Consider the following 27591-nt stretch of genomic DNA (forward strand, 5'->3'; position numbering starts at 1 on the left):
AACACTTATCTGGTCTTAAATAGTTATGTATCCCTGGTGTTGCGGTGATTACCTGGTTAACACTCAGCAGGTGTTAAATGGATATAGACTACTGGTTTGTGGTGATAATCCGGCTAACAGTCAAAGGATTCTCACAGGTCAGGAGAGAGGTGGCGTTAACTTGATGGCCAGCCGGGGGGGGGGGGGGCAGGCTGTGAGACAGACATGTCCCCATCTTTCCTCCACCAACCTGTCACTCACTTGTTCGTATGTCAGAGTTACACAGCTCCGGATGCATGACTCCCAGTCCTGGATTGGGGATTAACCTTGTTACCGACGGTTACGCTCCTTGCTGCATTTATCCCATCTGTCCCCATCATGGCCATGTCACTCTGCCCGGGGGGGGGGGCGAGAAGGGCTGCTCAGTGGAGAATGACTGGCCGGCTGAACAATAACCCATCTTAATACACGCCATCTCTCCTCTACGGCCTTGACTGCGCACACACACACACACACACCCACACTCACACACACACACACACACACACACACACACACACACACAAGAACAAAGGAGAGAAGCAGGAGCAGACTGGGGAGCACAGAGACTGACGCACACACACGAGTTTATCTGCAATTAAACACATGATAAACAAAATGCCTCAGCAGAATGTGGTGGTAGTGGGGGGGGGGGCAGAGTGTACTTTCACACACGCATCTGTCGCCCCCTCTCCCCCAGTCTCCCCTATGCCCCCTCCCTCTCTCTCTCCTTTTCCTCCTCTGATCAGATGACTGTGCAGTGGAGTCATGTGAAGGATGCGGCGATGGAGAAAAAGGAATGAGGAGAAAAGAGGCTGAGAACAGCTACAGAAACGCCTGAGGAGAGAGGAGGGCAAGAGAGGAGATAGGGATGGAAGCACTGAGTGGGGGCTCCGATCAGCACACAGACAGACACACGGAGACACAGACATACAGACACAAAGAGACAGAGAGACACACGGAGACACAGAGACACACGGAGACACACAGAGACGCACAGACACATGGAGACATGGCAAAGACAGAGAGACACAGAGGAGAGACACACACACAGACACACAGACACCCATGAAGACACAGACACAGAGACACACACACAGTCATGGACAAAGACACAGAGAGACACACAGAGACACAGAAAGACACACAGACATACATGGAGAAATGACAAAGACATAGAAAGAGAGACACAGAGACACACATGGAGACACACGGAGACACGACAAAGACAGACAGAGAGACAAACACACAGAAGCACAGAGACACACAGATACCCATGAAGACACAGACACAGAGACACACACACAGACATGGACAAAGTCACAGAAAGACACACAGACACACAGCAATACAATACAGTCTTTTAAAATATATTTACATTTTTAATTTGGTTTTTAAAAGTGAGTGCAAACAGCCAGAATAATTAATGATGTAGGCCTAACCACAACTGATGAAATTAATATTTAGCTGCCAGTCTGTAGGAATCTCAGAGTCTGTAGGAATCTCAGACTCTGCTGTTTAACAGACATCTGAGGTCGTAACCTCAGGTTCTCTGGGGAAAAACACAGCAGAAATAGGAGTCAGCAGATTAATCTATTAATCAGGCTGCTTAATTAACAGCATGAGAATGAGAATGGCTGAGCCATGAGAAAGGCTGTCCCAGCCAGATGGGTGTGGAGGTGTCTGCACACACTCTGTGGCTGTGGTCTACATTTACAGGTGGGGGTCTCTGCACACACACACTGAGGTTGTGGTCTACATTTATAGATGGGGGTCCCTGCACACACACACTGAGGTTGTGGTCTACATTTACAGGTGGGGGTCCCTGCACACACTCTGAGGTTGTGGTCTACATTTACAGGTGGGGGTCTCTGCACACACACACACACACACACACACACTGAGGTTGTGGTCTACATTTACAGATGGGGGTCTCTGCACACACACACTGAGGTTGTGGTCTACATTTACAGATGGGGGTCTCTGCACACACACACTGAGGTTGTGGTCTACATTTACACGTGGGGGTCCCTGCACACACTCTGAGGTTGTGGTCTACATTTACAGGTGGGGGTCTCTGCACGCACGCACGCGCGCGCACACACACACACACACTGAGGTTGTGGTCTACATTTACAGGTGGGGTTCCCTGCACACACTCTGAGGTTGTGGTCTGTATTTCCCAGTTTATGTTTGCAGATCCAAAAGCGAGCAAAAACAAGAACTTCAAGACACTCCTGGAAGCTTCCTTCAACCCATTTCCATTGGGTTAGGGTTAAGGTTAGGGTCAATTTGCACACTTGGCTAGATAGACTGGGTAGTGGGAGAGGAATTAGCCTCGTTATTTGGCTTAATGCCTTTAGTGTTGCCATGGCGCTCTGCTCGGGTCACCAAATTCAACAAGAAATGCATCTCAGCATCCAGGCAGTCCCCTTATAAAGGACACGAAGTATCACAACGAACCCCCCATATCTACAAATACCACTATGGCATTTTAATCTTACTGGGAAAAAGAAGGTGAACTATTAAAAAGTAATTGTGCATTTAACAAATGGTTTTGTACATTCAACTTAATTCATGCAGTACAAAACATTAAATGTATAATTAACTCAATTTATTAAAAGCTGACAGAAGAGCATGCAGGGGAATTATTCATAAAATGCACAAAACATCTGGTACTTGCAGGAAGTGGGACATAAATCACCCTTCATTTGGGTTTGAAAAATGTTCAGAAGACAGCTTTTTGATAAAAACTCTAGACTTTCAATGTTTGAATATGTAAATTAGCCCAGAGATTGCTGATACGTTATAATTACTGTACTGTATTTCAAAACGTAACCAAGTATCAAAGGGCACTGACGAAATTAGTGCTTTAAATCTGTTTATACCTGAAGTTCCTGAAAAGGCCTGAGCTACCCCCCCCCCACAGAGGATTACTAAAATGACCTGGGAAGCAAGTCAAGGGGAAAGGAAGATAAGCACAGCTGGGCCCGGGTTCGAGGCGAATTTACCTACGTGCATCTAACAGGAATAACCGTGTCCCCCACCTACCCATCCTCCGGGATTGAGGTTCAATGTCACTTTTATGGCCAAGCTCACAGTCACCTCTCCATTATGCTCAGTTAATGCACTATTTTACCAGCGGGGGCGCTGGGCATGCAGGCTTTTTCCAAGGCGCGAGGGAAACGTCCGACTCGGACTCCAAACCGAGATCGCAAGCTGACGTAACTTCCGAGGATGGGAACAGGAGTTGGGGCGGCCGGCCATTTCCCCCCTCAAATTGTGGCTCTGCCTTTGACACCTTTTCAGTCGATGTGTAGATGCAGTACATTAGGATACCTCCAGGGGGTGCCGTCTTAGTCACAGGATGGCTGGTGTTTGCGAACACTAAGAAATGACACCACAGCCTACCACAACAGACACTGTCATACCTCAAGCTGTGAAAACACATTTTTTAAGGTCATAAAGACTTATTAAAGAATTCCCTTCAATTTTCTAGAAAAATCCATCTATCCTCCAACTATCCTGGTAGGGTTGTGGGGGTTGGTACTGGAATCTATGCCTGTAGTACACCCTGGACGGGATGCCAGTCCATCACAGACCATTTGTTTTCAGAAAAAAAGGACTTTCCAAGCCCGCTGGCATGTGACCCACATCTGCGGGGTCAGCTGGGTGCAGAATCTGGGCTGGGCGAAGAGAGGCATTTTGGGGCAGCGTGTACTGCCAATGACCCGGCTCGCTGGGTCCGCTTCACCGGTCCTTGACGCCGGCGATCAGTCGGGTCGACTAACAAACACGCGGAGATCTGCACTCAAAGCGGCCCATTTGATTTACACTGTGACAGTTCTATGAGTGCCGCGATGGCTCTCAGCGCGCAACTCTGCGGGTTCGACGCCCACCCCAGCGCTGCGTGTGTTTGCATGGGATTCCACGCACCGCCCTGGCACCAGGAGTCAGTCCATATGCTTCAGCAGGACGGTCGTCTTCGGGCTCCAAGATCCGAACTTGTCAGCCTGGACAACTCTGAATGCCTCCAGTTAGGAATGATGAACAGAACCATACATCAAGGGGATTTGGACCAGACCCGCAAATGGGAGAACCCCGAGAGAACCCCAACAACCCAGGCTTCCTCGCTGTCATGCAGATAACATGCCAGATTGAGGCGCCGTTCAGCAAACGAAATCATCTCTGAGTGGAACGATCACGCACGCTGCAGCCGGGAGCGCAGACCCTCTCACTGCGGACAAACCATTTACTTTATTCCCAGTTATTTTCCGAGGCACGCGTCAGTCGAGGCTCCCAGAGCTCCGGACCAGGTGTGAGCGAGGCGGCTCGCTCGTTATCAGAGCCGGAGGCTCACGCGGTGTTTCCGAGCTCCGCGGCGACGAATCCCGGCGTGTCGGCGGGCTGTCGGGAACGACGTTTCTGTAAGAGCTAATTAGAAGGCCCACATGGAGAGATGGAGTTGGAGACAAATGGCGAACTGGGACGGGGCTCGGGGAGCGCGGCAGGGCGTAAACAGCGACACACAGGCCCACGCGTGATCCCTCACCGTGAAGAATATCTGCTATCTGCTTTACGTGTTACAAAAACACACACGACAGCACAAACCAGCCAAAGTATTGGTCATCCTCTCAGGCAGATGGTCGCCGTAGCATCAAGCGCAGGAGGGGAATTAAGGGCTGGATGATGGTATCACACGCTGAGGCTTATGAGAAGGACCTTGCAGGAATGTTCTGACCATAGACTCTTGACTCGGGTCTGTGACGTGGCGGCGTCTTGTTATTCAGCTTCGGGATTTGCTCCTCCTCCCCAGTCTGGACCTTCCGGACCTATTTCGGTCCTCAGGGCCATCTAGGGGTCTCTGGTGCCGCGGTACCACAGCAGCACAGCCCACAGACCCGCAGAAGCAAGCCGATATGGATTAATCATCGAACGAGGCCCCGGCCCGCGGGTTTCCCTACGGACGGCTGTCCACCGCAGGCCCGAAGGAAAAGCCCAGTTAACGATCAGCGCCGAGATAGCATCCCGCACGCGGATCGACCGCTCCCGCTATCCGGCCCGGATTCGTGGACCTCAGCTGACCGGCCGGCTCAGTTACGGCGGTCGATGGGCAGGACATTCGGCAGCGGAAAAATCAAACTCCGTGAAGCTTTACTCATGGTTACGAGCAGAACCTTGCGAAACCCCTTTTGTGTGTGACTGTGTGTCCGTCTGTGTGTCTGTCTGCATGCATCGATTTAGGGGGTGGGGTCCTTCACGTAAATAGTGATAGTATCTATACCCCCTCATGACATCATATAAATCAGATATTATAAATTATTCTGTTCCTCTCTCTGCTTCAGGAACCCAGGCAGGTCCCTCCTGCGGGGGGCAACATAGAGTCAGGACATTCACCTTCCCCAGAGAACACCACGGAGTTCTACTTCTTTATTCATCTCTTTTTTCAGCAGGTCGAGCCCACCCCGGGCACATTCCAGTCTCTGGGCCCCCCCCAGATCCCTGCTCCGTGCGCCCTGCCCGCCGAACCGTCCAAGGCTTTGCTGCACATCTCTCTGCGGAAAAGGTGGGGGATGGGGGGCAGCGGGACGGGGGTGTCACTATGTTTAAACTGAGCGCAGTGGGAATAAGGAAGGCACTGGACCGCCCCCGGACCCCCGACACAAAGCGAGAACACTCTTTGGGGGGGGGGGGGGGCACGCTGTAACCAATCAGGTGACTGATCAGCACATCCCCATCCACCGCAGTCCAGAGATGAGTCTCCAGACATTAGCAATTACAGACTACCGCCGCAACAATCGCCGGCAGGCTGTGGGGTCAAATCCCTTAAAAAAAAAAAACATAACCGCCGGAATGAGAACTTCAGATGTATATCGGACGCATTCAGAGCAGACAGCCAACGTTTGTCGGAAGCAGAGTGTGGGAACGCTGCACCGGGACGGCAAATCACCGAGCCTCAAGGTTGCCGGGAGAAATGGAAATCAATATTAACAAGGATACAGAGCTGTTTCTCCCTTCGAAATGGCTCCGGTGCCCTTCACCTGCCCTGTAGGCCCGGTGTAAGATAAAGTGCCGCTTGAGTGCGTTTGTGTGAGCAGGAAAACGCAGCAGCGCGGGTCTCAAGCAGCCAGCACCCGACTCTCTTTGCATTGCAAATCGTACAACAGACAGATAGTGAAGGTACTGAGAGAGAGATCGAGAGAGAGGGAGAGATCCCACACCCCCGGGCAGGCCCTGCACCAGCCCTCCTGCATGCCTCTTGTTTCCAGAACTTTCCATCGCATTCATTTTCGGTAGGACTTGCACTGACAAGTATCAGCAAAGATCGCAACCACAACTGAGAGCGTACTATATCTCACGACGAATTGCGTACGTTTCTACTCATCCGAAAAGCTTTTTTTCTTCCCGTTTATAAATGGAATCGTGGTTAAAGGGAGACTGTAACACTTCAAGTTAAATTTCACTTCACCGTTTCATACTGCGCCACCCACTGTAACCTGACGCCTGGTCTTCCAACTGGAAGCATGAAATGTCACACGTCTGATGCAGGTGACACTGCGAGCTGTCCCATGTCCCAGCAGAGTGACCTCGCTCCCTTGTCCCCCACCCCAAGTACGTCTCGAGTCCCATGTCGTATCTCCCATGGGGTGGAGTCTTTGACTCTGGGGCAACGCTGGGGTCCCACGGCCTGTTTCATCGGCATTCAGACAGGCTTTCATAGTCCCAGTAGGCTTTAAACAAGGACTGCCAACCAAACGCCAGAACCGACCACCAGGAGAAAAGACACATTTAGAATTTTAATAAATTTTCATGCAAACATGCAGCCTTCCAGAAAAGCCAGACATGCCGCCTGTTAGCTTCACGGCTAACATGTTAATGAGCATGAACCCAAAACGGGCGTCTTGGGCAACGCCGGACACACACAGCCCAACGTGAACCTTTCCGCCGGTCCTGCTTGCCACATGCACATGCTCCACTCCGGCGGCTGAAACTTCCGTGGCTGACCTCCATCTGAGCCGGTCGCCATACTGTCTGGCCCATAACGCCGGCGGTTCCCGTTCCTCACTGCCGCGTCGTCATGGTCGCGGGAACCGAGAGCTGAACCTCGACCAAAATGGGAGATTAGCGCGGAAGAGCTCAGAGAGCCGCGACCAATCGCTGGAGCGGAGATAAAGGAGAGTGGCCTGGCAGTCTGAATGGGAATACCACCAGCGGTGACGGCACAGTGAGGTTTGGTGCCCAGGAGAGAGTTCCCATCCCAAGCAGTAGCATAGTAAACGGTGTTACTTTGTCCGTGAAAGACACAAGCGCATACCTGCCATTCTAAGATGAAGCCCCGCCCACAAATATTACATGGAGCACCATCTAGCTGTGAAACATGAAGCCCCACCCACAAATATTACATGGAGCACCATCTAGCTGTGAAACATGAAGCCCCACCCACAAATATTACATGGAGCACCATCTAGCTGTGAAACATGAAGCCCCACCCACAAATATTACATGGAGCACCATCTAGCTGTGAAACATGAAGCCCCACCCACAAATATTACATGGAGCACCATCTAGCTGTGAAACATGAAGCCCCGCCCACCAGCACTGCATGTAACACTGCCCACCTGACATATAAAGCTGTATTTCTTGAAACCACCCCACATAGATTAGACTCCGCCCATCTGGGTCACTCAGCATCTGCCACGAAAGGGGCAGAAAAAAAAAAGAGCTTCAGATAAACGTGGCCTACAATTCCTCAAGAGAAAGTCATTAACCATGTCACACACGCTCGTGTCACATGGGTGACACTGCCCCGCTCTTGTCCCTCTCTACTTTCTGCTTCTGACACCATGTGCATGGGACAGACAGGTGGAGAGGGGCTAATTTCACGTGCTAAAAACAGACACAAAAAGAGGGGCTAATTTTGGAGCTAAAAGAGGCACGCGGGACAAAGGGAAGCTAATTTAGAAAGTAAAACGCGCACACGCAAAGGGAAGCTAATTCACGAGCTAAAAACAGACGTACAAAGGGAGTGTAATTCAAGAGGTAAACAGATACACCAGAATGGGCTAATTCAAGAGCTAGCAAACATACAATGGGGTGGGGGGGTAAAAACCATCACACACATCCTGATTGGCTGAGGCTTGTGTCTGTTCTATTCATTACCATTAAAAACAGAACTCAACTGCATTTCACATCAGAGCCAGGTTCAGGATGCTTTAATCTCTCCATTCACCTTGTGGTTTGAACCTCAGAAGTGCTACAGGACTACTTCCTGGGGTCTCTACACGTGCCCTGCCAGGATAGGGCTGCAGGTACAGTAGGCACCACACCTGATCCAGGTGGAGAATGCTGACATCTTCTCAGACCTGCTGTGAATATCTATTGACTTGCCGGGCCTTTGACGTACCAGCAGTGATGGGTTTGCAGCTGGATCCCAAACATTCTATTGATCAAGAAGACGTCAGGACACTATGACAGCCAATCGGAACACAGGACACTTCCGATGATCCGAGGATCTTTGCCGTGATATGCAACAGCTGTCTGCTTCTTCAGCAGGAGGACAAAGAAATGCTCTGGACGTCCCCAATCGGACCCAGGCCACGTACCGGCCGGCCCGGCAAGCTTCAGGCTCCGCCCTACTGATGTTTAACAGCACAAATGGTGGAGTGTGTTTGAGATCGACCAATCAAGCGGACATGACCCAGAGGGTGCAGCCAGACGGGAACCGTCCAATCAGATCCTACCTGCATCTGCATAACCATCTCTTCCAGTGGTGACATTACAAGTACATGATTTAAAAGACAGTCTTGGTAAAGAAAGGAATTCAAATACAGACTGTAAGACATGGTTCACTCCTGAACAGCCGGGCCCCCGCCGGCCCCCCGCCTGCCTGCCGTGGGGCTGGAGCCCACATTGCCCCCCAGGAACGGGTCCCACCGGCTGGCGTGTGAAGACTGTGAGCCATCTGCGCGTCGGTCCGCATGGGCAAATGCTTTGCGGGGGGGTTCCCTGCCTGCAGAAGGGTGGTCTACACCATTGGTACCCTTTCACATCCACGTTCTTTGATTTTTGTGCTCCGAAGGCTGTGACACTCAGAAGTGACATGTTGGTGTGGTGACCCACCACCATGATGTACCATTTTATCAAGGTCCTCAGGAATGGCGTACAGGGGACACAGGGGTAGGGATGCTGGTCTCTCTCCCAGCCTGGTGCCCTGCGGAATCCAGCTTGACACCCTATCACCCAAAAAAACCCTCAGAATTCACTTTGACACCTTGGTCCAGTGTTAAAGACTCCAAACCTGCCTCCTGAATTGATAGGGCTCTTTTACGGGGAGAGCAAACAGTGCCCCCTCTGGACTGGTGGACTTCTCAGCCTTTAGCCAATTAATTAAAGTCAAAGTCTGGACAGAAGACACCGTTGCTGTGGTTTTTCCAGGTGTGAATAACATGCTGATCTGGCCGTTCTCCAGCTGCCGTGTTTATCAGCTGAGGGCTTGACTTACGTGTTAACAAAGAATGAAGTGCATGAGTGTCCCAAAACTCACAGAAATGCCCGTCAGACCCTAAGCCAATCCTGCTGATTAAAGTCTGTTCTCTCTGTCGCAGTACCACCCCACTAATTCCCTGATTGGCTAGGATATCTATCCATAATACAGCTCACCCAATGAGGCGTGCTTCCTCCTACCTGGAACACCTGAGTTATGTCTGAATATAGAGCATTTAATATCTATTTGCTTAGCAGCTGACCTTCACCAGAAGGACATCCCGGCTCTCACAGTTCACTTCTGCAGGCGTCCTGCCAACAGAAGGGTTAATCCAATAGCTAAAACAAAGACACACAAAGAGGCGTTAATTTAAGAGCTAAAAAAACAGGCACAGAGTGTCCCAAACACGCACACACCCACAGAGCGAAGGAAGCACACTGTGAGTTACCGACACGGCTGTCTGGAGAAGGGCTTCCCCACGCCCCCTGCCCGTCCCAGCAAGCCGTCCCATGCCAGTGCAAGGACCTCCTACTGGGTGTCCCTTTCGTCTAAGCCCTGATCACGGACCTGGACAGAAACGGCTCTGTCGGGTCGGTCACGGAGAGGAAAATCGGACGGGCCCTCGAGCGGGGACGGCCCCTGCGTTCCCGCCAGCGGGGGGTCCAGGCTAACCTCCTAGCAACCAGCACTTCTGCCATCCCATGACCTCACCACTTCCTCTTGAGTGCATCCACAGGGGCGGGGGGGGGGGATTGGAATTTGAGACTGCCACAAGCAGACACACCCATGGTCACATGCAAACATGCATACGGCGTGGGCAAGTAAATGAGCTCACCCCCTGGGCCTGACCAGTGTGCCTCAGTCCGGTGTGGGGGGTGCAGGGGGGGTGGGGGGGTGGCTGGATCCTGTCTGCAGATTCACTCACAAAATCAATATTTCTGACACTAGCTTGGCACAGGAGGAGCTCATTCGAGGAGGGATGAATTCCTCTCCTGCTGAAAAAGTGGCAGCTGTACTTCTAGTCCTACCCCACAGCCTCCCACTATCTATCCAGCTTCTACACACCAGCAGGTTTGGCGGGGTGGGGGGGGGGGGGGGGGGAGTGGATGGGGTAAAATCCAATCAATGGTGGTTGGCAAGACCGACTTCACTACCACATACCCTCTAATACCAGTACCCACTGACTCTGCGGCACTGATACCATATACCCCCTAATACCAGAGCCTACAGACTCTGCTGAACTAATACCATATACCCTCTAATACTACTGCCCACTGACTCTCTCTTCTGCACTAATACCATACATCCCGTAATACCTGTGCCCAGTGTAGAGATGTGTCATACTTCTACAGGCTGACTGGCATCCCACGGCCAAGTCGTTACCAATCAAGAGCTCGTTAAGTGCATCAGGCACGGGTGCCAGGCCGCTAGCGAGGGAGGAGAGTGGCACAGCTGGGCAACAGCTGCACATCAAACGCGGGCATCTCCTCCTTCCCACAAGGCAGGAGCTGCTTCACTGTGGTGCATTCATTACACGGGGAATCGTCATCTAAATATCATACTGGGGGGTAAAAACGCCATGCCTGATACAGTATGTCGGCTTCCCAACAGGTGGCGCCACAGAGCAGGGAAAGCATTCGATCCAGGCAGACCGCGAGTGCAGCTTCCTGGGCGGACCTGGCTGTCACACCCCTTGGCAAATCCCCAAATCAAATACAATCAGGGGGCATAGCTGTGGGGGGGGGGGGGGGATCAGCTGGGGTGAATCGCTCGCTCGCTCACTCACTCGCCAAAAACACCGTTTCTCAGCTGGCCACTTTAATTGTATCACTCTCTTACCTCCTTTGTTCCCATTTTCCCTGAAGCGGCAGGTCTTCCATTCTCAAATCTGGCAGCTGAAATATTTCATGTCTTAATCTAACGGGAGGCGTACTGAAGCACACTCAGCCACTGCGGCTCGCTGAACGGGCTCCCCCCGCTGATCCTGCAGTGAACAATCGTCACCTGGGCGATTTCTTGTGAAATCACAAAACCAGCACGTCTCACGGGCTGCGCTACTGCATTCTTCCCTGTGTGGAAGCTGGGTATCCTTCTCTTCTTTTGAGACAGACAAACCCATATAATCATTTAGCAGACACTTTTACCCAAATCAACATGCAATTGAGGAATCATGGCCAGCCAGTACCTGGAGAATCTGGGGTTAAGAGTCTTGCTCAAGGGCCCAACAGTGAAATCACCATGCCGACTACGGGATTTGAACCAGCGACCTTCCCATCACAGACACAGCAGCCTAGCCCAGTCATTCGCACGCCACCCCCTACGTGAGAGCAGGCTCGGCCTGCATCCCTGGAGCTGTTGGAGTTAGAGCCCTGCTTGAGGTCCTTATAGTGATATGATTAGTTATGGGACTCAAACCCACAACCTCCAGGACACGGCCACAGAAACCTAGCTTGTTAAGCCGCATGTCAGCCATATGTTTTTAAATAACATGGGGTGAACACCTACCAGCGTGTCTTCCCGGGGCTCCTCTGGTGCCACGCCTGCACCAACATGCCAGCTGGAAAATCCAACACATTAAGCTCTTCGGATCCTTGTTTATCTACTTACCTCATAATCTGACACATTATCTGTTTGTACAGTGGTAGTCAGAAATTGCTGTTGTACTGTCGATGACCTGAGCCCCCCTCGGCCCCGCACCCCACCCCACCAACCCCCTGGATTTGCCCTTCCAAGCAGCAGCACTGTCACGCTGAAGGGGTGGTCTCACATCAGACCCCAACACACAGACATCGCTGAGCTGTATGTCTGCGGACATGTTTTACGGTCACGACCGCTAAACCAAAACCAGAGAAACACCGAGGCAGACGGAAAACTGCAGCGAACAAAAGCAGTCTGTCGTGCCGAGAGATCTACATAATGTATCCTTCCAGGTCCAGTCCGCACACGACAGATCAGCAAGCTCGCGCACGCACAGCCAGAGATCAGGAAGTCTCAGCTTTCCAGACGAGCGGGCCTACCGTCGAATTGCGCGGGCCGGGAAAAACGGTCAGACGTGGCCCTCCTGTGTGCGCCGCCTCTCTCCGCCTCACGGGGCGCCGTTTGTCTCGAAGCTGTGCGTTTAATGCTACAGACGACGACCGACGTTCAATAGGGAACGGGGCCTCGCGCAGAGGCCGTGGGGTCTGGGAGTCACAGTCGCTCAGGACGGACTCTGCTCCGCGCCGGATATCATCTGCCGATGTCATCACCCCGTGAATCCTCCAGGAAAAGGCAGAGAGGCAGGATTGACACTTCTGGGGAAGACTGGCCGCAGTCCTGAGCGCTCACGAGATCTCGCCAAGAATTCATCCAAAAAAAAATAATCATAAATTTCATTTCCAGCATGGGGGGGGGGGGGTGGGGAAGCTAAGATAGTGCCGTCGAGTGTGAAAACTAAAGATAAGACGACAAGATGACAAGCACATCAAAAAGAAAACGAATGAAAAGCAGGGCAGATGACTGATACAGTACGCTCTTAGCCTCCTGACGTTTCAGAAAGCTTTTTAGCTCCTGAATGCTGTCGCTTCATTTCGGACAGAGAGGCCATTTACCCAGAATTCCATGCCATCTCACACTGGGTCCTCAGGTATCCCCCAGTAACCATTCCACTTGAATGAATGCATGAATGAATGAATGGAAGGATGGATAGATGGATAGATGGATGAATGAATGGATGGATGAATGGTGGGATGAAAGAATGGTGGGTTGAATGAATGGTGGGATGAATGAATGGGTGAATATTACATTTATATAGCGTTTTTCATGACATTCAAAGTGTTTTTATATTTTTACACCGAATCAATGGGGATCCACTTCAAGCACCACCACTGTCCCATGCAAACACACACAACACCAGTGTAGCTGAAGTCGAAGCCCCATGTAACGTTTATGATGCAACTGGGCTCAACATCTGTCCATGAAACACTTACTGCTGCCTGTGTCCATACGTCCCGTGATGGTGTGTGTGTGTGTGTGTGTGTGTGTGTGTGTGTGGCAGGTCACCGTGAGTGCTGTGCTACCGAGGGGACCAAACAGAACCCAAAGATGACCACAGACAAGCCAGACTCGTTAACCGAAGTACTGGACAGTCAGATGAAGGTGTGGACCAATGACCGCAGCAACAAATGGCCATTTCATCCTTTACCAATAACCACGGTTCCTCCATAATATATGGATGGATTATTTTTAGCCCCAAATTATTAATTCGTTCCATACCGCAGATAAATAGCTATTACATTTCAGATCGCGGCATGAACTGTCTGATTCAGTCCTAAAATTATCTCCACATTTTTCCTAAACCATATGATCCGTGTATCTCAAACCCAACCCATCCCGATGTCATTAATTCCAAAGGGAATCCTCAGGGTTCTGTCCACGGGGCTAATTAAAATTTCACCTGGCCGATCCGTCCGTAATGAGCTCTAATCCTAAATTCATGAGGGCACTAAGTGTCGCGTCCAGAACGCTCTCTGGCCCAGAAATGACACAAAAGGGGACAAAAATGTTCCTTAAATGTCTGAATACTTATTCTGGCTGTTTTAGTGATCCCGTCGGGTGCTAATTGGCCTTTTAAAAGACGGCAATCAGTGCCCTGTTTCAGTGTGCAGAGCCCACAAACTGATTTTAAAGGATCTATTGTTACATGATTGGAGACCATTTGCACATTCTTGTTTTTGCGGAAATAGGACAGGTGCACCCATATAGATATGGGGGGGGGGGGGGGGAGAGGGGCAGAGAGGGACGAAGAGGGACAGAGAGGGGGGAGGCATGGATGGAAAGGGACAGACAGGAGAGAGACACAGGAATGGAGAAAGGGGAGAGGGAATGAAGACACGAGGGACAAGAATGGAAAAAAAGAAGAGAGGGCAGGAGAGGAATAGGGATGGTGAGGGACGGGGAGGGATGGCAAAAGACGAAGACTGGGAGGGACATAGAGGTGGCTCGAGACGGAGGGATCGCGATGCTGCAACCTCGCGTGCTGAAGCCGCTCAAGCCCCGGAGCCACAGAACATCCACACGCTTACACTGGGGCTATTCGCCTCATTGCATGTTTTACAACAAACCAGTTACTGATTTAAACGGTTTATAGCGCTTAAGGACATACTGTAGGTCTGCTCCGCCCTGGTGAAAATCAACGCGCTTCCAGTCCACTTAGAGAGACAGAAACACGCGGACTGCCGCACGCCCATGTCTGAATAAAGGCAATACTCGGACAGCAGCGTATGTCCATGCATAACGCCCGCAAAACGCCATATTTTTTTATTCACAGAACACACGCTAACGGCACTATGTCAGCTGAAATCACCTTGCCGCGGTTCCCCGGGCCGGTTAAACGGGATCCACCGCTGCGCCTCCGCAAACTGTGCGACCTTCCCTGCGCTCAGCCGCAAAAGGCGGCCGCTGTTAACTAGTCCTGCCGCGGTTAATCGGGCACAGCATGTTTAATGAGGCGGGGGCAATTAATCCCGTTTAACGCGGAAACGGATTCACAGCGCGCGTTTAACGTGTGCGAATGAGCAATATTAAGAAACATGTGAAACTTTTCACAAGAACATAGCAAACGACTCTGCTGGGGAAAAAATACTCGGGGTAACGACATGTAATTGCAGTGTAACCAGTGCTACAGGACACACCGGTGAAAATACCATCCTGATGCCACCCAGATGAAATCAACAAATGCCACAGAGCTTTACGCATAGTTAATGTTGTGTATTAATTAAACGTGGCATTGTAGGTAGATTATTAAGGCATGTCACACAGTGACGGTGTCGTACATATATTTTGCAATGTAAAGCAGGAGAGGTGCAGCACCCCAAGCGGACCAACATCGCCCATCGTTCACACAGCTTTTAAATCTTTGTAATAATCTCATTCCCGCTCCACATCTTTCTGCTAGCATGCATATTAAAGGGACCGGGTGGTTACGGTTTGGGTTGGAAGACTGACAGTTCATTCTCGCTCATAGAAAACCCGTGATCCGGGAAGGCGGACCATGCCGCATCGCGAGTATCATTCTGCGCACTGCATGTGCACGGAAACCCCGCTGCACGGAACCAGAGGAAGAGCGATGCCTCATGCCTCAACTAAGCAGCAACAGTTAACTACACCCCGTATCCCCCAGCTCAGCTGGCTGTCATATGCACAAGTGAATGTCATCCTTATTCCAACATAACTCTTGCATATCGACAAGCTGAAACCGTAAATCACTTGCATGCAACGCACAACGTAGTCGGCTACTTTACCTTTCCGTCATGTTCCCGGTGTTTTCCTGTCAAAATCCGACCTGAGAAATAACCGAAAGGTCGCCCATAGTGCCGACGGCTCCGCTGCTGCAGTGCACTGGCTGGCCGGGTAGCTTAGCCGCTCCTCAGCGAATGAAACGTGCACTGGCTGTCCGCGCGTCCCCGTCACCACGCTCGCTGCCGACAACGTGGACGTGCCAGCAGAACGCGGCTGCGAGCCCGTCCGAACGCATAAAATCGTCTCCATGGTAGCACGCTACTCGCGCCGATTGGCTGTCTGGTTATTGTAGTTCAAAGTGTTACACGTGGAATGATGCATTTTAAAACTGCGACAGAACCTAATGTTCTGCCTAATGCCTAATGTTCTGACTGTGTGTACAGGGCACGATACTTTTCTAGTTTACGTTTTCTACCATATAAAACTGTATAAAGCCGATTCATTTCAGCAGCAGCAGCAGCTAACAAAGAAATATTATCTAATAAAACAGTAAATGTCAGCGATCATCTCACTGTCCGTGCTCAGAATGTATTTTATGTTATTATAATACACATTTATATTCATAATCACTATTATCACAAAGAAATCTCCCTCTTTTATTAGCTCAACACTACATTTCTTCCTTTCATTTATAATTCGCCCTACAGCGTATAATTTCCTTAATTTTCCCTGCATATAATAAAAAAATGACAACCTTTCTACATTATGTTACTGCTTACTGTTTAAAATACGTTCAGCTTTTTATTACGGGATTTCAAAGCATTTAAAACTGGTACGAGCAATCAAAGGGTTTATTAAAATAGTTTGTCAGGGGAAAGCGGCTTAGAATATTTTTGCAGACAGGGGGCAGTAGTCACTCACAAAACAAGATGTGAGCAGAATCGGAGCCATGCTGGATTACAGTTACGCTCTATGCGTTCTTCTTCGCGGTAATACTTTCTCTGCATCTTCACCTGCGTCATAGCATTCAGGTCCAATTTCAAACAAGAGAAACAGTGGCTCAGCAGTTTGCAGACTGTTTTCATAGTAAAAATGCTCTGATTTATAGGTGGAACATGTTATGAATGTGTTTATGCATCTGTTTCTCTGCTGAACCGCTGCTGGCATTTCTTATGGCGAAAAAAATCAGGGCTCGGGTTCGGGTCAGATGGGTTGTTTTCGTATGAAGGGCTGTTTGTGTTGGTCGGTTAAGTTGGCTTGGCTTCATTCTGTTCCTGCCCTGCATAAGGCACCCCTGTCTTTGAAGTGCTGGCAGGAGTTTGTTTATCTCCTGGGGGAGCAATATCTGGAGGACTTGGGGGGTGGGTTGGGGCAGGAGGGTGAAGCTTTAGAGAATGGAAAATGAGCACACTGGCCATCTCTGCCTTCCCTGCCTCCTCTCTGGTCCTTCACCGCATGTATCTTTCTGTATCCACGCTGTCAGTCCCCACTTTCTCATTCACAAAATGACTCGACACGTCAGGCCTAGACCCAGAGCAGGCCCTAGCAATGGATCACAGATTGTGACCAATTCCCCAGAATTCCCAGCCCTGCCCTTAACGACATTTCAGACCGTCTGCCCAGCAAAGATCAAAAGGCCATGCAGGACAGACTAAGGCTGCCCATATCACCCCCTTTTACATAAAAAAAAACACAAGAAAGCCTTTTTAAATCACAAGTGCCATTTATCGATTTCTAAATGAAACAGAACCTTCTTCAGATGATCATTTATTGTATCTTATACACCTTTCTGTGGGCATTGTGGTGGTACATTTAAATTAGCTGACTGAATGTAATGGCTACAGATTCATCACATGTGCTCACTGTGCCCCAGTTCTGGCTAGTGGAATGCTCACACGAGGAAAAAGCACATACCCAAAAACTTTATTTGGGCCCGTCCCCATGGCGACAAGGCTGCCCGCGCATGGCACACAGTCACCTGTGCGTGACAGCAGCCTTCACATCAACTGTCCTCAGTGTGGGTTGTGATTTCCTGTGACACATCCTTCACCCACCAAGGCTCCTGTGCCACCACTTCTGACATGAGTAACAAAGTGAATGAGGGCACCTCAGCGTCTTCCTACAACAAACATCAACTGATAATGTACTTTTCCCCACCCCTGAGATGTTAAAGAGTGGATTAGTAAGTGAAGCGAAATTGGAAATGTAGAACGAGAAACTGAAACTCACCATTATAAGCGCAGAGGATTTCAGAAGTCGTGGTACTGTTTGTACAGCGCAGGGCGATGGTGTCTAGCATCCCACACTATCTCCTGTGTCTTTGTCTGGACAGGTGGAACTGAGGTCCAGGATATACAGCGAAAGCTACCAGAATGATTTTAATAAGCACTCTGTATGCAGGAAAATATGCTCAGTTTTAGTTGGCAAAATTTTACAATTATTATGGTGTTTGAATAGATTCAGATAAGAACAGGGTAGTTCATCCCAGGGGCCATACTGTTTCATTTCAGGATTGAGCTGATGGCTGTATCCAGTACAGTGCTGGTGCCAGAACAAGTCTGACAGAGAGGCCCAAGATTTTCATGGGGGGGGCACATGGGGTGGGGGACGGGTTCAAGTCTCTACTCTGGTTCCCCCCCACAGTCCATAGACATACTGAGGCTTATTGGAGCTACTAAATTGCTAAATTGTGAATGTTGTGTGAGTGTGCCCTGCGATGGGCTGGCCCCCCCATCCTGGGTTGTTCCCTGCCTCATGCCCGTAGCTTCTAGGATGGGCTCCAGACCCTCCACGACCCAGAAGGATAAGCAGGTTGAAAAATGGATGGATGGACACATGGGGTGGCAACACACCTAGGGCTGGGCAATGTAGACCGAAAACCATACGTCAATACTTTTAGGCAGAATAGCAATACACGATATATATAAACAGACCACATAAAATAACAGAGAGGGTTTGCCGATTGCTAAAGCACATAATGTGTAAAAGTCGCTGATGCTCTGTTGATTCAGTAACTGTGGTTCCAATCTTCCTCTGGGATTAACCCCAGCAAACTGGAATGAGCTTCATGTAATGGGCTTCCATGGCCGAGCAGCTGCATGCAAGCCTCACATCACCAAGTGCAGTGACAAGCGTCGGATGCAGTGGTGTAAAACATGCTGCCACTGGACCCTGGAGCAGTGGAAACATGTTCTGTGGACTGATGAATCAAGCTGCTCTGTCTGGCAGTCTGATGGACAAGTCTGGGTTTGGCAGATGCCATGAGAACGTTACCTGCCTGACTGCATTGTGCCAATTGTAAAGTTTGGGGGAGGAGGGATAATGGTATGGGGTTGTTTTTCAGGGGTTGTGCTAGGCTCTTTAGAACCAGTGAAGGGAACTTGTAATACTTCTTTGCTTCTAACTTTGTGGGAGCAGTTTGGGGAAGAGCCCTTTTCTGTTCCAGTATCCCAGTGCACAAAGCAAGGTTCATAAAGACATGGTTGGATGAGTTTGGTGTGGAAGAACTGGACTGGGCCACACAGAGCCCTGACCTCAACCCCATCAAACACCTTTGGGATGAACTTAGAATGGAGATTGCGAGCCAGGTCTTCGCGTCCAACATCAGGGCCTGACCTCACTAATGCTCTTCTCCATGAATGGGCAAAGATTCCCACAAAGACACTCCAAAATCTGGCGCAAAGCCTTCACAGAAGAGTGGCAACTGTTATAGCTGCAAAGGGGGCGGGGCAACTCTATATTGATGCCTATCGCTTTAGACTGGGGGGTCATAAAAGATCCTGTAGCTGTAATGACCCAAACACTTTTATTAAAACCATGTGGTCAAAACAAAACACCAGTACAAGGTTTCCTTTCCAGTTTGCTATACACCTTTACAGTATTATAAATACAATTATGACTATGAAATACAGTTACAACTATCACGTAAAGATATTTTCATTATTGCAAGCAAGAATCTCAAAATAAAGACAAAAGTAAATGATGCGTTGTGTTGCATGAGTCCAACAGAACAGTCTCAACATAAAAACCTTTCATAATGTCTGTTAACAGCATTTTTTAGTCACTGCTCTTAAGACAGAAGGCGAATGTTTATGAATAAAAAAAGCTAAAATCTAAATCTAAAACCTATTTGGCAAATGGCTTTAAAAACAAACCTGATTACCCACTGAAAGTGCGGTTGATAGCAGGAAAGCCCTCATTTTGAGCTGTTACTCATCAACATAATTTTTAATCGGTGAGCCGTTTGTAAAAGTTTTAAAATGACATAACCCAAGCAAGAACAGTGTTGCATATTTCACGTCCAGAAGATACAAATCCAGACCGAGATTTTGTTTCTACCAACCAGTTGAGTACTCTGTGACTGTGACTCTTTATGCTCAACTGGTTGGTAGAAACAAAATCTTGGCCTGGATTTGTAGTTTCTGGACCTGAAATGCCCAACACTGAATAACAATGATTCCTCCCCCCCCCCCCCCCCCCATTAATTTCTCCGTGTGAAACTTAATTGGTTTGAATTTAGCTGTGGACACTGGAAGTCTGTGTAGCATTACAACCAAATATCTGGCGTTGGGAAGGAAAACTATTGGTTTCTGCTAACAAAGATCTTTAATAATAAAAATGATGTTGTGTCATCCTATGTCTCATTCTGAAAACAAATAGATATGGGGGGTCGGGGGGGGGGGGGGGGGGGCGGCAAAGCATTGGATCAGCGGATGATCTGAAGCAACGTCCCTGGGAGGGATCAGCAGGTCGACTTGTTTGTTTTAGAATAAATAACTTTATTAAAGAATAATTCAAATAAAATTAAAGATGGCGTCCTTAGTGGGTGGCGCTGGGGGGCACAGCAGCTCATTGTTGGGGGGGCATGGCCCGCGAATGGCTCCCCCCTAACGCCGACCTGTATTGGTAGTAATCCTGCTCTGCAATGCAGGAAGCAGCCGACGGATTGACACGATGAATAAAAGATGCTGCTGATGTGGAGGTTCAGTGCCGACCTCAGCAGGCCGTGTTCGATGGCTGGCGGGGAGGAGAGCCGACGTCCATCACAGCCATAGCATCCCGAGGAGGGGGAGAGCTTCACTGATCTGAGAACAGCCACTCCAACCCTCCTAAGCACACCTGCTCTGCAGCTCTGGGTGCGTCCAGCTGCTTAATTAACATGCTTAATCATCACCTGGCTGCTAATAATTCCCTGTCTACTTTCTATTCATAAATATTCAAATTATTATCTCAAGCAAAAGAAATCAGAATTTCACATGATTTTGCCAAGGGTGTTTACACGTTCGAGGGCTTTGTTCTGGTTCATGTCACACATCACGTAACCCAGAAAAAACAGATGCAAATAAAAAAAAAAAAAAAAAATATATATATATATATAATATACTGTATGTAACAATATAACTTTGAAATTCAAGTTGCAAGATTTGTTTGTCACACACACAATAGGACACGGTACCATTGTGCAGTGAAACGCCAATCCATCTGTTTCCCGGATTGGGCTTGTCGAAAAATGTGGTAGGCCTACAAGAAAATACCAAAACAGCAATAAATTTACAAAATAAAATCACTGCAAAAAATAGAGAGCAGCATAAAGAACAGTTGAAAAAACTGAGCAATATTTGACAGTGGGTTGGTAAACGTGTGCAGTGTACAGTGACTATAGTGGAGGAGACCCCCGGTCAGAATGCGGATGGCCTCAGTCTCTGGGTTTTGGCCTTCAGGCTGCAGTAGTGAGAAGGAGACTTTGTTGGGGGGGGGCTCTTTTATTATTTCCAGTGCCTTGTCCCTGCACCTCCTCTTGGGGGTGGCCTGCAGGTCCGGGAGGTCATGCTCACCACTCTCCTGTTTGGCGTAGCTGACAGGAGATATATAAGAATGTGCATGCATGCAGTTTTTTATTGTTGTTGTTATTGTTGCTATTATTATAATAATTATTATTATTAATATTATTAATGCCCTAACAGCTTTGATTCATTAATAAGGGTTATACAATTGACCACCTTCCCATATTATATGCAGTATATTATTGATCTGTCGATAACAATTTGTAAAGGAACGATGGCTTATGGATGTTTTATGATGATCTGATGCCTAAATTATTTCCCTCGTCTGTTAATGCACCTTAAATGTAGGTTTTTACAACTTAAAAGCTGCAGCTGCAGAATCAGGGATGGGGAAGAGGGCAGGGGAAGTGAGGACACCACTGAAACTGGATGTGGGAGCCAGCAGGAGGAACACCACTTATTCATTTTCAGTGGCCTAGCAGGTCGGCTTAGTCTAAAGCTTCCCAGATTTCCCAGGTTATTTTTCTCCTGCAGCTGGACCTGATTTTTTTTGGGGAAGTGAGTTTCTGGGCAGCTTGGGAGGTTGTTTGAGGCCTCTGCTAACCAAAAGAGCGCCCACAGCGGTCTGGGCCGTCAGGTGGCGCAGATGCCAGGCATGATGGGCCACGCCCACCTCCCCGACCAGTCCTCATGATAGGCCACGCCCATCTCCCCGACCAGGCCGAGTCCTCATGAGAGGCCACGCCCACCTCCCCGACCAGTCCTCATGATAGGCCACGCCCATCTCCCCGACCAGGCCGAGTCCTCATGAGAGGCCACGCCCACTTCCCCGACCAGGCCGAGTCCTCATGATAGGCCACGCCCATCTCCCCGACCAGGCCGAGTCCTCATGAGAGGCCACGCCCATCTCCCCGACCAGGCCAAGTGCTTATGATAGGCCACGCCCATCTCCCCGACCAGGCCGAGTGCTTATGATAGGCCATGCCCACTTCCCCGAACAGGCCGAGTCCTCATGATAGGCCACGCCCATCTCCCTGACCAGGCCGAGTCCTTATGATAGGCCATGCCCACTTCCCCGAACAGGCCGAGTCCTCATGATAGGCCACGCCCACTTCCCCGACCAGGCCAAGTCCTCATAAGACTGCTTCTCATGCTGCTTCCTTTCTTTGGATCCTGTGATGGCGGAAGGATCCACAATTCACAGTTGCTGATGGACAGGGTGCTCTTTGGTCACTATCAGATGTCAATAGAAATTGCATCAACACACAGCAGGAAAAAGAGCCATTTAAAATGGGTGTAGAAAAAGCTATATAGAAAGTATCATTCTCATTCCAGAATTACATAATAAAATGAATGGATTAAGTGTGACAGTTTACAGCTTTTTAATTGGCACTTTGTGAGGTGGAGAACAATAAAAGTACGATAAATGAAGGAACAAGACCAGAAAAAGTCTGCAGGTTTGCTCTGTGCCAAGTCCAACGGTGAAAATGTACTGAGTTGGGCAACAGACACACCCATGTTAGCCAAAAGGCATTTAGCAATGCTGCGGAGTGTAGCTTCCTATCGGAACAGGAGCTCTTGTGAGGGCTGTCACATGGGCACAGTCCCCCCACCCGATGGGAAACCTGTCAGCTGTTTCTGAGACGAGCCGCATCCCATAATCAGCGCAGAGCTGTTATTTGTCATTTCAGGCCCCACTCATCCTGTCAGTGGCCTGTAGAGACAGTTAGCCCCGATTGGCTGCCCCGATTAGGTCCGCTGGAATCCGCCGTTACAATAACGGTCTTGTGTCGGGTTGTGGCGCGCCCCCCCAGGACAGAACAAGAGCCCGCTGTGGAGATAAATTTAACGAAACGGGACAGGAATGTGCCAAACGGACCACGTGGGAGGAGACGGCCGTACTGTCTCTGAGACAAGACGGCCGAGCTGTCAGAACCGGGCCCACCCGTCTGGTAGGACATGCTGCAGAGTCGGCCCAATCCACCAAATGCGGCCCAATCAGGTCCAGCGCTCCGCCATTGGTCCGCATTGAAGGGGAACCAGGTCGGGGATTTAAAGACCTTGAATAGATCATAAAACACACACCGCAGAACTTTACACAGAAGTTTTGTTTTGGCTGCACAAACGGAGGAAACTATAAATGATTTACACACTTTAAAAATAAATGCAGCCTGAAAACGCACGTTCAAATAAATATGACAGACGGTTCCGGCATCGGGCTGCATGGAGAATCTGCTAAAGAGGGAAACTGGCAGGAAGCGGCCATTGTGATCTGGCTGCATGTTCCCTGCGAGAGTGGCCTGGGCACTCATTGGTGGGCGTTTCCCATCAGGGGCGGGGCTTCCACACATCTCCACGCGACAGGGCAAGGCTTTTGCACCACATCTCTCTCTCCGACACCCCAAGGACACCGCAACGTCGCTCCCTGACTTCCCCTTAAGCGCTGAATCAGATCTGGCTGTGGGTTGCTATGGTTTCCGTCGTTGTTGAGCAGGGCGGAAGGCAGCGAAACGTGTACTGAATCATCGGGGAAGTCCCAATCATATTCTGGCCGTTCTGTGTTTGGATGTCAGGTCTGATGCCAAGGGGGATGGGGTCTGCTCTCAGTGTGTGTGTGCGTGTGTGTGTGCGTGTGTGAATGCCTCCGATTGTGTACGGGTGCAATCTCGCTTGTATGTGATGGTGAGTAAATGTCCGCAGGCGTATGTTTAGACCTGAAAGGGGAACGGCGCGGTTGCCATGGCGAGTTGAAGCCTCAACTGGCAGCATGAACCAGACCTGGTGATTCGCACATGACAGCCGGCACCGCGGGGTGGGGGGTGGGGGCACTGTTCATCCCGGCAATGCAGGGGCCCCCGATTGAAAGGGGAACGCGGCCGGGTGTCCGAGTACCGGATATGAGGGGCCGGGCCCTCTGTCCTCTGCTGAATTGGGGCCCGCAAAGGCGGATTCTGAGCGGCTCCTCTCCGGATCTTTGAAGGATGGCATTCCCGAGGCCGAGCGATCGAGGGGGCCGGCCCACATGCCTCTTATCATGTTCCCCCTCAAAATCTCCATTTTCTTGCCCATACAAACCTAAATCCTAACAGGAACCCATCCCAGTATGAGTGGATATGTGCACTTTTGGAGAGAATCACCGACCTGTGCAGGTGGACGCTGATCTTCACGTCCCGAATCTCCCGATCAGGATGGCCCACCAGCGTGACCCCAAGCCAGCATCACATGACTCACAGGTATCTAAGCGCACAGCGAGACTCCCCCCCACCCCCATACTGATGGTGTTTACCCCCCAGGGTAATCCACACCCATTCCCCAGGGCATCGGGTCCCGGTGGCCAGCAGGAACAGGCTGTGAGCTGAACTCCCAGATCAGAGTCCCTGAGCTTAAGCTGTGCTCCTCACGCTAACCCACAATGCATTGCTGGAGATTCTTCATGTTCCGTCAGGACAGATAGATGAGTGAGACGGCCCAGATTGGCCACGCGGTGGACCGGCTGTCTCCGGCCGACGCTCTCAGCCTGCAATAACCTCTCCGGGTCTGTGGTGTTTCAGAGCAGAACGCCGGCATGTCGGACTTTAGCGGCTGGGTTGATAGCAGGCTCCTCCGCTGGGCAGGGCATGTAGAAGTGAGCCCTGGTGTGCTGTCACATGACCTCTGGTGCATCATATGGCCACAACTGTACTGCAGGTGCCAAAGAAGAAGGAAGAGTCAAATCACAGGACTCCCTGTGACTTACTGTGGCATACTGTAACTGTAACTCTGAATCACCGTTACTTACTGTGACACAATACGACTTACTGTGACTTATTATAATACACTGTGAGTTTCTGTGACTTATTGTGACTCACCATAGCTCACTGTGACTTACCGTGACCCATTGTGACTAAGACTGACTGTGACACACAGTGACTGACTGTGACACAAAGTGACTGACTGTGACACACGGTAACTGACTGTGACTTACCGTGACCCACAGTGACTGACTTTGACTTTCTGTTACTTACTGTGACCCACTGTGACTCACTACGACTGACTGTGACATACTGTGACTCACTATGATTTACTGTGACTCACTGTGACTCACACAAAGGTCTGTAGTGCAGCACGCCTGCAGGTCCAAGGCCGGAACTGGGCCCTCGATCAATGTGATAAAGTACAGTAATAACGCAGGACAGGCTCTACTGGAGCGGGCCTCAGCCTGACCCTGGTGCCCGCAGTGTTTGTCAGCACGAACAAAGACCCACAAGAGGGCGGGCGGCCCACACACTTCCTGGCACTGCCACCCCTAAAAGCCGGTCACCAGGGAGATGTAAACGTTTCAGGGGTCTGCCAAGCATGCCCCACACAAAGGGCAGCGAGAGCGCGCTCCCAGAGGACACTAGCATTTAGCGGTTAGCAGTAAATTCCCTACTAATATCCACATGGAATGACAACACAGGGGGCGCCACAGAGCCCAGATCGCATAAACCCAGCTACAATCCAGCAGCCCACTGGGGAAGCTAATGTAAGTCACCTGTAACAGTCCTGTCTGGCTGACATCTGTGCTTTCCTCATTGTGTTTGTGGGAAAAAAGTGACTACAGAACCCAGCACCGGCATCGTGTCCTTTGACTCAGGTCACATGATAAGAGCTCAGCGAAAATGGGGCATCACATGACTCAGCACACTGCTAATTACCAGGGGATTAAACCAAAGCATCTCTATGTCTGCAGCTGTAGCTGCAGCCGGATGCTCAACAGATCCCAGGAACCGAACAGACAATCAAACAGGAAGTTTTCATTCACGCAGAACTTCTTGAACAGAATGAAATGAGTAGGATAGACGGTTTGGAAGTTGGACATGTTCAAAATACCAGTGATTTAATCACGTCACAAGCTGACATTTCAGTAATGACTGAAATGCAGGGTTCCACATGTCTGGAGAGGAGACCGCGGTTCTGCTGCAGCTGGGGGCTCGGCGGTTCCGGGTATGCAGCGAAACACGCCTGCACGCGGCGGATGACTGACTAGATCCCCCCCCCCCCCGGCCCCTCCCCACACCCAGGTCTTGGCCCCCACTCAGCCACACTTACAGGACACAGTGTGGCTTTGTGTACACTGTACAGTGCTTCTGATTCCTGAAAGAGGGGGGGCAGGGGGCATTTAAAAAGGCAGGGCCGTTATGTACCTGGCCAGCCCGCCACAGGGCATGACAAATACCACTGGGGGGGGGGGGGTGGTTGTGCTGCACAGCACGAAAACACTATTGATCCATTTAAAAAATATTATGGGAAAATGATGTAAGCGTGAACGCCACAATGGTCTCTGTATCTGGAAAACTCTGGTTCGTTCGGCAGGGTGGGCGCGTGGCGTTAAGGCGCTGAGTGCTGTGGCGGCGCCCCCCGGGGACCGTGTTGAGCTCATGAGCCTGACTGCTGGGCCTGATTATTAACCTGCCTGCCTTTAATCACAAAACAGCATCTCAATGACACTTAATGGCCTTGTTTGGAAGTGTTCTGGCTGTGAATCGCTCTTCGAGGCTCGTTACGCCGTGGCCCAAAATGGCCGGACGCACCGAAGGCGCCGGGCTCCTCTCCCAGAATGCCACGCCGCCTCGTCCCCTCAGATGGCGAGCCAGCCAGCGCGTCAGTAACTTTTATTGGATCCTGAAATTGCAGATTCCGGATAATGAGCCGGTCCCAGGAACGTCACCGGACCTGGGAATTACTATCGGGGTCATTTTGAAGAAGAACATATATGTTTTATGGGCCTTTTTGGTGTCTGTGCACAGAGGACATGAAGGGCGTGCCATAAGGACACAGAGCGAGAGAGGGGAGGAGGACACAGGTGGGGGGGGGGGGGGGGGGAGGCAGGGAGGTGCTGCTTTCAATAAATAAGACTGACAAACAGATGGCAATAAACAAATAATGGATGCGTTGTAGTGTGATTAGTGCATATTTATCGTGCATTTTGCTTTTTGTTGCGTCATTTTTGAGTATCAGAGTCTGAAGCCGAATCCCCATCTTCCCAGCATCAGCGCTTTGGATGGGGTTGAGTGTAGCGGACGGCTGTTGGAACCCATTAGCTAGCTTATTATGTAGCGTGCTGGC

At 50.2% G+C, this 27591-nt stretch overlaps 1 protein-coding gene across 3 annotated transcripts in view; it reads right to left on the bottom strand.

The window, feature by feature from the left end:
• LOC111845838 (rho GTPase-activating protein 39-like) overlaps window positions 1-27591 on the bottom strand; it is an 82299-nt gene that overhangs the window by 25459 nt on the left and 29249 nt on the right. For 2 of the 3 annotated variants that reach the window (XM_072711243.1, XM_072711245.1), the window contains exon 1: window positions 15784-15920. The exons of the other annotated variant lie outside the window; for it this stretch is intronic. In XM_072711243.1, the coding sequence (XP_072567344.1) occupies window positions 15784-15794 (11 nt within the window). In that variant the 5' untranslated portion in view covers window positions 15795-15920. Of the gene's footprint in view, window positions 1-15783; window positions 15921-27591 lie in introns of those variants that run through there. 3 annotated transcript variants of the gene reach the window in all.

The sequence above is a fragment of the Paramormyrops kingsleyae genome, chromosome 4, assembly GCF_048594095.1.
Source record: "Paramormyrops kingsleyae isolate MSU_618 chromosome 4, PKINGS_0.4, whole genome shotgun sequence".
Lineage (NCBI taxonomy): Eukaryota > Metazoa > Chordata > Actinopteri > Osteoglossiformes > Mormyridae > Paramormyrops > Paramormyrops kingsleyae.